The sequence below is a fragment of the Scardinius erythrophthalmus genome (genome assembly GCF_964197995.2).
Source record: "Scardinius erythrophthalmus genome assembly, chromosome: 4".
In the NCBI taxonomy this organism is placed as follows: Eukaryota; Metazoa; Chordata; class Actinopteri; order Cypriniformes; family Leuciscidae; genus Scardinius; species Scardinius erythrophthalmus.
In genome coordinates, this window is record NC_138224.1 from 44,052,596 (window position 1) to 44,063,626 (window position 11,031).

At 37.0% G+C, this 11,031-nt stretch overlaps 1 protein-coding gene across 1 annotated transcript; it reads right to left on the reverse strand.

Moving 5' to 3' along the window:
* Positions 1-5,855: 5,855 nt before the first annotated feature.
* LOC308689464 (guanylate-binding protein 4-like) lies at positions 5,856-10,238 on the reverse strand (the record flags this gene model as incomplete). The annotated part of the gene is made up of 10 exons (XM_081363176.1): positions 10,149-10,238; positions 9,287-9,479; positions 9,072-9,199; positions 8,744-8,853; positions 8,210-8,406; positions 7,775-8,017; positions 7,386-7,666; positions 6,926-7,138; positions 6,721-6,823; positions 5,856-6,298 (listed from the first exon to the last, which is right to left on the reverse strand). The coding sequence occupies exons 2-10, from the start codon at positions 9,459-9,461 to the stop codon at positions 5,856-5,858; spliced, it is 1,893 nt and encodes a 630-aa protein (XP_081219302.1). The 5' UTR covers positions 9,462-9,479; positions 10,149-10,238.
* Positions 10,239-11,031: the final 793 nt, after the last annotated feature.

Sequence of the window (11,031 nt, forward strand, 5' to 3'; positions counted from 1 at the left end):
AATACCATCTGTTTATTTGATGCTTACTTGGAATGCCAGATAAACAGTTGAATCACTAATTAACCAATTTGTCACTGCTTATAATTACTTAGCAATGTCAAATAAACATATAATTATCATAGATCATGGATCATTCACTGTAAACCCTAACGCTCAAAATAATTAATTGGTTTGAGTAGGACAAACTTAAATTAAACTAATTAGTTCAGTCAAATGAACTTTTATGAGTATTTAGCACTTTCTTTTTCTTTCAAGTTCACATAACTGATATATTTTAAGTAAACTGAACTGTTTAATTGTTTTGAGTTTTATGAAATTATTTTAATTTAGACAAACTTAAGTTTAACTGAAATAGCTGGGATGTCTATTTGCCAGCATGCTTTGCCAATGGCACTCAAAAGGGAGAGTAAATGCTAAAATTAAGTGTAATATAATGGGGTTTTTTTGTGTAAGATTAATGTTAAGTGTGAGATTTAGTAGTGATCAATGTTTTGTTATGCTAATTTAGAAGAATTTCTGTTAATGTTGGCTTATAATATCATGGTGACAAGTGGTGCATGCAGCTTGATTTGAGAGCAAAGGATCCCTTTATATTGTTGCGCTCATACAGTAAGTGCGTCTGTATAACATACTATTGCTAATATGTTAAATTACTATGTTAGCAGATTAGCTTTTAAAAGCTAACTAAATTTATACTACTAAAAGTGTTCACATTGAGATTGCATGAAAGGTTTAAGTTAATTGTATGAATTAATGTACTCATACATTATAATTGTTCTTAACTTGAAATGTTTAAGTGCAAAATAAAAATCTGCTAGTTCTGCTTACTTAAACTTTGAATTTCAGAACTTAAAAAATTTGAGGCAATTGATTGCCTTAAAGGGGGGGTGAAATGCTATTTCATGCATACTGAGTTTTTTACACTGTTAAAGAGTTGGATTCCCATGCTAAACATGCAGGGTTGCCAACTCTCACGCATCTGGCGTGACAGTCACGCATTCAGCCTCAATCTCACGCTCTCACGCTTAACAAAGAAATCTCACGCTAAATTAGACATTCTTCTGTGCTGCATTTTTTTTCACTCATGTGCACTAAATTTCAGAATTACTATAAACAATTCAGGCTCTTAACTACTGGATGGACCACTATTTATGGCGCAAATTAGTTAAAATCTCCCGGAATCTAGAGCGAGCACGCATGCGAGACAAAACCGTAGCGCACGCACGGCGTACGGCAGCGTTGAGCATTGTAGCCAATCACTGACATGTCTGTTGAACGCATTGGCCAATCAGAGGCGTTTAAATGAGTCGCTGTGCTGAGGATGTGTTTTGCGCGAGCTCACCGAGTTCTACACTTTCGCAAACCTGTCATTATTATTGCCTATAAACTTAAGATGCAAATAAAAGATTCACTGCAATGTATTTGATATTCTTGATGCTGTTCTGATGCGCTCCATTACGCACCGCTCTGTTTGGTGTTAGGATGACTAAAAGTTCAGCGGTCTAGCTCTTCAATGTCAGAATGATTAAAGAAGTGAACGAATGCCTGGCAAAATGTAAGTGGAAAACATTTAATATTTGACTGTTTTACAATAGAAATGTTCAACTACCGACAGTATCTGGTGACGCGAGTTACTCAACTTTTTTTATTTACTAAATTTAGCCTTTTTGAATTGAAAATATGCTATAATTTCTTTGATTCATTTAGAGAGAATGCATGCATAACTAAAAATAAAATATTATTTGAAAACAGTTACAATTATTTCACTTATACAATATAGCTTTTTTTTTCTTTATTCCCTTAAATCGCTTTTATAATTAATTCCTTTAAATAAAAATACCCCAAAAAAATTTGGGTTGGAATACCCCCCCTCCCCCCCCCTCCCCCTCCGAGTCTCACTCCGAGCTAAACTCAAAAGTTGGCAACCCTGAACATGGACAAAGTTTCAAAAATTAAATTGTACGTTTGAAGGAGTATTTCTGTTCCAAAAATGCTCCTTCCGGTTTGTCACAAGTTTCGGAAAGTTTTTTTCGAGTATGGGCATGTGTGACGTCAGATGTAGCGGAATGTCCTTATACGGGTCCTAAGGGCACTTCTCCGCGGTCGCGCGCGCACTCGTAGACCAGAGAGAGAAGAGAGCGAAAGCAGTACGCCCATCAAAGCGCTATGCTCGGCTTTAGGGAAGTCAATGTCACCAAAGAAGTGGGTTTTTGGTTGCCAGGGCAAGACAACCCTGCACAGATTCCCAAAGAACCCAGCGTTAAGGGAGCAGTGGATGGAGTTTGTTTTTTCAGAGCATCAACGGAGGTTGTGCAAGACTGTTTGTTCTCTGCATTTCGACAATGCTTGTTTTATAAACAAAGCCCAGATTGACGGATTTGCAGATCGTCTAATGCTTAAGGATTGAGCAGTCACAATGATAAAGGTTCGCGGTCGTGCGTTGGAACCGGACGGTGAGTAAAACTGCTTCTATTGTCTCTGTGTGTTGTTAGCTCGGCACGCTAGCACAGCTTTAGCTTCACCCACACGGCCGGCCTCCAGCCGCTCGGTTTTTTCCGAAAAGACTCGGTACAGCCTATCTTTCTTTTATAAATATAATAAAACTAAAGACTTTTTGGAGATATGAAGGATGCAATACTACTCTATAGGTACTCAAGATTAACAGGAGATTGAGTGAAAAAGAGCATTTCACCCCCCCTTTAAATGTTTTTAGTTCTGCCAACTTATTCGGGTTTACAGTGTACTTCATAGATTTGAGTTACATTAATTGAATGGACTTAGTACTATTAACTTTATTTACCCAAGTTATCTTACTCCAAATCTTTTTTTATTGGTTTTCAATGACAATACAGAATAAAACATCATAAACAGTATACAGTAAGATATTGTCCGTTATTAACCCCTTACATGATCTCCCCCTCCCACCATCCAATAGCTCAAAATACCCAAGTTATCTTAACAATAAGTTATTGAGTTACTTGGACACAAATCAAATATTTTTTTATATTTTAATATTTTAAATTGTTTGAGTTAATAAACTTAAATGATTTAAGGCAATCGGTTTCCTCAAACGGTTTGAGTTGAACTAACTCATCAGGTTTTACAGTGCACTGGACACACAAAACATACTAAAATGAAATGTAATTTTCCTAATCTATCACTGAAGTTTGTGCGAAGATAGAATGAGAACAATTGTATTGTTTTATTGTTAGATTATACCTCTATATCAGTGGTCGGGAACCTATGGCTCGCGAGCCACACCTGGCTCTTTGACAAAAATCATGTGGCTCGCGAGGTCTCTCACCCTTTACCAACAAACGATCGATAAAAAAAAAAAATGTCTCTGCAGAAAAAGCAGCCAATTACAATTCGCTTTTTGTAGCCTACAGCCTACCGAAGTCAATGAAACGTTTATGATAATAGTAATATTCAAGTTGTACCAGAAAAAGTGCGTGTTCAGTGCTGTTCGCGAGTGTCACGAGTCACCACAGCAATCAACTAACCACTTACGTTTCTGTGGTAACCTACAGCTCCTGCACTGGATTCAAGCAGCTGTAGCTTGTTTAAAGTAATAACGAAAACATTTTTTTAGAACAGCAGCGAAAATGTAAAAGTAGGCTATATAAACTTTAATATATCCTTTTATTGAAACGGGTGCTTTGCTGTGCAAAGAGACATTTCGAAACATTTCACCCGATGGTACTTTCACTTTTGCCGCAGAGACCCTTTATGTCCTATAAATGTGTCGTATTTTTGATAATCCGCGCAGATTTCAATTGATTCTGTTCAAACATGAATGAATGAGAAAGAAAAGAGCAGGATGTGCTTTATATTGAAAATAAATAAAGATGAAAAAATGATGAAAAAAAAAAAGATAAGTCGCGAAAGAGAACTGAATTCTACTGACAGGATGCTGTGCGCGCGCTCCGAGCGCAACACGGACAAGCATAGTAGGCCTAGCCTTTGTCTTCGGTTGCGCGCCTAATCGGCCAAATAAACACAGAAATATATCAAAATACAAAGTCGAGTATTCACGTAAACACAGTAGATGTAAGTACTGTGTGCATTCACTCTCTCTCTGTCTCTCTCTCTCTCACGCACACTAAAGAGGATTTATGCTCATCAGTTGGTAACTCAACCTCACAGTGAAAGCCGTGCACAATTAATTCCATATTGCAACTTATTTATTATTTGCTGAATATTTGTTTGTTTTTAGTTGTCTATGGACCTAATAATTACTACTGTTGAAATTTTATTGAAAAAAAGCACACCGTAAGTAAACCGAAATTACGGTGTACGTTTCTGTAATTATAGTATACTTCCGTGTAGGTATAAGGGAACAATATGTTAAGTTTTGGGTACTAAAGGGGTACAACCAGATATACAAGCAAATTATTTATGATGTAATTATTTTGAAACTAACAGGTACCTATTCTGTTAATATATTCCAGGCAAAAATTGTACGTCTGTTGTATATAAAAGTTTTTATCACATTTCTGGCAAAATATGTTCTTGTGCAATGTAGTTACAGGGTAATTTTGACATCTGTGGGTTGTAAATTAAAAAAATAAATATAAATATATATATATATATATATATATATATATATATATATATATATATATATATATATATATATGCACAGTATGATAAAAATTTAATCTAAAACAATTTTATAAACACCTGATTTCGAAAAACATGGGCAATGCTATTTATTGGCTTTTCTTACTAAACTACTTAACGTTAAGCCAAAAATATTTGTTTCTGCTATGATTTTAATTTAGAACGTACCATGTAGTACTTAGTACTTACCTTATCACATTGTATTGCAATGACACTTAAATGTCAGGGCAAATATACTGTGTAATTAAAAGTTTTTTTGTTTAGTTTTTTTAATAAGAGTACCTTTCTCTGTAATTACTGTGCAAATAGTGTTGTTTCGTATTGTTACATAGTAAGTAGTGTTTGTTACCCGTTTCAACTGTGTATTTACAGGGTAAGTGTAACTCCTGCGGGCTGTAAATTAAAAGTGGCGCTTTTTACCCCCTTGTTCTGTGTAGTTACAGGGTAAGTGCAGTAAATATACAATAAAGGATCCCATTTAATTTCTGACTTTTATTTTACAAAAAAAATTCAAAACACTTATTCATCTTAATAAAACATCGTCTTTTCTACAGTATACTCAAACAACAACGTAACACATTATATCCACCCATTATATATATTTTTTCGAAATCAGGTGTTTATAAAATTGTTTCAGATTACATTTTTATCATACTGTGCTTACATACAGCCATATATATATATATATATATATATATATATATAAGTTTAATTTACAACCCACCAATGTCAAAATTACCCTGTAACTACATTGCACAAGAACATATTTTGCCAGAAATGTGATAAAACCTTTTATATACAACAGACGTACAAATTTTGCCTGGAATATATTAAAAGAATAGGTACCTGTTAGTTTTAAAATAATTACATTATAAATAATTTGCTTGTATATCTGGTTGTACCCCTTTATTACCCAAAACTTAACATATTGTTCCCTTATACCTACACGGAAGTACACTATAATTACAGAAACGTACACCGTAATTTCGGTTTACTTACGCAGTTGTTTGCGGGTCGTAATATAAAGTGTTACCTAAAATTATATATATATATTTTTTTTTACTGTGGCTCTTTTGGAAAAATGCATTAACCAAAAATGAAAAAAATGGCTCTTTGGTCAAAAAGACCAACCGCAAAGACCGACCCCTGCTCTATATATACTGTGATTTCACTGAGCAATTATATGCCTCTGATAAGTAAATTCTGATGAGTGATCACAGAATTTAAGCATTTCACAAGATACAACATCCGCCTGGAGAGCGTGCATTCATCCGCTGGATGGCCTCCATCTGTTGTCTGCTTTGCTGCATCATCATAGCCATAGACTCCTCATGTCTCTTGTTGGAGTTTTCTAACATCTCTGCAAACTCTCTAGCTCTATTACTCTCAGCTTCAGCATTCTGTCTCTTGAACTCTTCCATCTCCTGGCTCATTCTGTCTGCCTTCTCCTTAAAGCCCTTCTCCAGCAGATCAGCCTGCTCCCTCAGTTTACTGTCCATGGCCCGCTCAGCCTCCTCTCTCTGGAGCCTGATCTCTTTATCCATCTTCTCCTTCATCTGTATCATCCTCTCTTCGTTACTCCGTCTCTCTGCTTCCATCTTCTCTTCAAGTTGTCGCTGCTTCTCCTCTTTAGCTTTGATTTCCTGCTTCAGGAGGGTCGCTTTCTCTGTTTCCTCTGGTCATTCATTGACAAAAAGAAAAAAAGGGAAAGAGATGTATTATAGAGACTCAAACTATGTGATTAAGAGTGTATTCTGGTGTAAGACATAAGATATTGTTTTAATATATGATTCACATACAAATACTCCTTTTAAGAGGAACACTTCATTCCACTTTCAACTTCCAAAGAGATTATTTTCATCTAAGTTGCACTCTTTTCAAAAACATGGGCTGCAGTTGTTATTGCAGGGTGCAATTCTTGGACCCTTGAAACAGCTTGTACCAAAATAAGAGGCTGTTACTTTATCTTGTCCATGTGTCCTTCAGTGTCCAGCAGCACTCTCACAAGTACCTAAATCTTTGAGCACCTCTTTCACAAGGACTCTGGTGTGAGCTTACAAACATGGAAAATGGGATTTAAAGGCTTAAGACTCTCACCCTTAATAATTTTTTCCTTCTCGGTCAGTTTTTTGTCAGCCTGCAGAATTGCTTTTGATTCCACAGACTTCTGCTTCAGAAACTCCTCCAGGACCTCTTCAGCCTATTACATACAGACACATATAGAAAAAAAAAAGATAATTATGACGATGATCATATGTCTGTACTGTGCAGTATGTGTATAGAAGTGTAATATGGGCAAGACCTTGACTTCTTTATTGGCCTGATTTTTATAATTCTTCACAATGTCCTCCAGATCCTTGCAGAAGAGATCATAGCCACCAGGTTTGGCATAGAAACCCTGCTTGAGTTTTTCTGTCATTGTTTCAGAGAGCGATGACAAGAAATCCTCGCATCGTCTCTTTGAAGCTTGCTCGTTTTGGCACAGGTATCCATCAAAGAGTTTATTAATGTTTTCCTAAAAAACACAACATGCACCAGAGGAGATTTCATCTACGTATACTCTGACATCTCTTCATACCATTGAACCCCAGGAGAGGACAGTGAAATAATCACACTGATTATTGGGTTTGTATTCAGAACCAACAAAGGGCCAGAAGAGAGATTGCATTGTTAAGTTGGTTACCCAGTGTTACTGAGTCAACAGTTCACCACATCATCCTAAATTAACTGAAACTGAAAATCCGTGAAGAGATTCGGTCTACCTCTAGACATTTCAGGTACTTCCCGTCAGTGTCCCTGAAGGAACGCTTCATGAAGGTTTGTGTCGCCATATTGCTGAGACGTTGGTGTTCTGAAGACACATCCTTCAGTTCCAGAGGGAAGGATCCCTTCAGCTTCTCCATTACACTCTTGTAAACCTCAAGACCCTCCTTCACTGCAGCCTCATTCTCAATCATTGCCATGGCGATCACAGCATTCTCCAGACACGGCACAGCCCCACTGGAGATGGTGTCCACATACATTTTCACCAAATGACTTAGAACTTCAGAAAAGGAAAGAATTCAAACAACATGATATGGGAAAGGTATTGAACAACAGACAGTCATCTGTAAGTACATGCAAACTCTAAACAGATTTATTTTTGAGTAACCTCTGCCAGTGACTGTGATTCCATCCTTCAGCTTCTTCACATGGCTCTCGTGAAAGACAAACTTGCAGAAACGATCTGTGACCTCCAGGAACTCAGAGGAAAGATCAGCAGGATCCAAGCTCTCCAAACGAGACACATTCTCTGGGGCGGTTGGAAACGGGAAAGTGAAACACGTCCTGGAAGGGAAGAATTTTTGGATGCACTCCCTGGGCAAGTTGAACTCCATCACTTTTTTTGATGTGCCTGAAACAAATAAGCACATGCTGTAGCTCCTCTCAATTCAAGTATAATTAAACCATAAGTATTATCCAAAAAATTATGAATTTTAAGAGAGTAAAACAAAAGATCTGTTGACAAAATCTAGTCACACAAACTCATTATGATAGTGATTGTGAGGACTCTTAAAATAATATTTTTGTACTATTATTAAATTACCATGTTTGAGCTTCAGAGCAAACTCTAGGTACTCATTCTCTGTTGCGTCTTTGCCATCGATCTTTCGCTCAAGGGTGAAGTCCCTCACAGCCCAGATGAAACTAGGGAAGAACTTCACAAACTCGCTTGAATCGTCGGCATCCTCATCGGCATCTGATGATTTGACCTTAATGCACTCTGTTAGTTCAGTAACATATCTGACAGTTTGTTTAGGTATGAACACAAAGAGACTGTCAAACAACACAATTTACAAACTAACAAAAGTTTGTCATTCAATGAAGTACTAAGCAAATTCTCAACAACGGTGCTAAATACTTTAATATCTATGTATTCATAGCCTAGCTATGAAGGAAGCAGTTAGATGTAGATAAGTAGGTGTAGATATAGGTAAGTAGATGAAAATAAAATGTATTTTAGCACCTTACAAAAAGGGACGTCTCCTTGTTTTGACTACTAAGTTGTGCTGTATTTGTTTTCATTTGTAAAAACATCAGCTAAATGACATAATAGTTATCTAGACTGTCAGAAGGATACTGTAGTTCCTCTACAGCCCTGTTGTCAATCGTCCCTCGACTGTTGTAGACCAGAGTGCTGCTCAGTAACACAGCCAGACAGAAGATGTTAGTGTCATGCTTTGAGTCTCCCTGAGAAAGAGAAATACAATCACTGGAGATTAATCTAAAAGAAAGCTGGTCTATTTAACAGTGTTAAATCAGTGCAAATTAGTCTTTAAGTTGGGTGACCAGACGCCCCATTATTCCCGGGACACTACCATATTTCAGCTCTATTTTTAGTATCCTGACTTATTATGCGAAAATCATGTTTTGTCCAACATTGTTCAGTATTTTGGTTTTTACGTCACCTTGTCCACATCTCCGAGTCCCTCTGTGTCCAGCAACACCAGAGTGGTTCCTGCTTTAGTGGGGTGAGACACACACCACATCCAGATGCCCTTCGTCTTGGACTCGATGGTGCTGCCCAGCGCAAATCCTGATAAAAAACAAAGACTTATATGCATATAACTGCACAATGTTTATCTTGAGCTTCAGGATGCTCTCAGCACTGTATAGTTCTAACCTGTTTGTTTCCCTGCGAGGCGATTCATCAGGTAGGACTTCCCGGTGCGGTAGAGACCCACCACGGCCACCACCACCACTGGCTCCTGGATCTGCTGCAGGATCTGTAGTGCTGACTCCTGCACACACAGCTTCCCTTCTGACCCAGTGTCAATCAAGCAGACTGGTGTATCCATGATCACTGGAGAGTACAGCTGTACAACAGATACACACATTTAAAATGCCAATAAATAAATAAATAAATAAATAACTGCAGTGTACTTGAAGTAAAATATTAAGGTAGGTTGAGAAATATTTTAGTAAATCTACAGTACACAATACAGTGATTCCCCAGATGAGCAGCTTTTTCCTTTTTTCTGTTTGGGAAAGTTTGTGTAAAAGTGTTCCTCATGTCATCTTAACACACACAAACACATGTGGAAAGAGAAACAGACAAAAGCCACAGAATATACTGACTTATAAACATTTATAAACAGTCCAATATAAACCACATCTTTTAACACATCCAGACATCCACAATCACATAATGCACACATACACACGTTCACCACAAATGACACAAGCACACTGAATGAGACTAAAATGCTGTAAGCTTTGTTTGTGTCCAGCTAAAATATCAGCCCCAATTCAAACTCCTCTGGTCTATAACTTTACTGGGTTTAGTTCATGAACAAGGTAATCTGAAGCTGTAACAAGATATGGTCCTAAACTTTATCAAGACATGTCAGAGTGTATAGTTAAAACACAAATTTTAAAGTACACACACACACACACACAAATGTATATATGGCTTATGGTGACTCTTCCTATGTGTAATAGCTTTTAACCTGAGCTAACGATATTTCCGAAGGAACATCACTTACTCTTTTGCTTTACTTGACTTCAGCAGCTCGATCTGAGTTGTATACATGTTGTAGCTTCCTCACATTATATCTGTATATCCTAGACACTCCTTCAGGTCCGGCCTCTTAAGGCTAATTGGTCTAGAGTAAGTTAGGGGATTTCCCTGGTCTCTCAGTTTATCTCTGGTTATTCCCTGACTGACTTACATCCACTTTTATTGACTGAGCAAATAACAATGTGCAGTTTAACACTTGGTTTCACTTTCAAAATAAGTTACAAAACATGTTTCAACTGCAACATGTGTTAGCAAATACAAGAACTTGGAGTCTTCCCAGAATGTGCAACCACATTCTCATTGTTAATCTGTGGTGTTTTTATTTTTCTCCCTCCAAATGAAACTGACTGGGAATTCCCAACAATATCTGACTTTCTCCTGGGTATCAGACATCATGAAAACATTGGGGAAATATGTTTACCTCTGTGACTCAATCAGGAGAGCCTGATGCTAAAACAATGCAAAGGTCAAGAGTCCAATGTCCAGGAAGCTCTTATACTCAAACACTTTCTACCAGAAAAAAATTATTAGATAGTTTGGATAAAAAAACATATGAAAGAGTAAATAAACCGTGCCTGTAGCAACTCATGATAGCAGATCCTTTTAATGGTCAAAAGTAAGTGAGGGAATGACTCATTCTCTGTCAGATTCTTCCTCTAGAAAGGTATAAGGGAATTTTCTGTGATTTCAGCAGTGTTGACATATTGAAAAAATCACATACAACTGTTCAAGAAGATATCAAATTAAAGCTAATGTAAGTGATTTACATTAGGGAGCAGTCCAACTGAGTAGATATTAGTACAAATGTTAACTAATATCACTTTGTAGAAGCAATATATACACTTTTT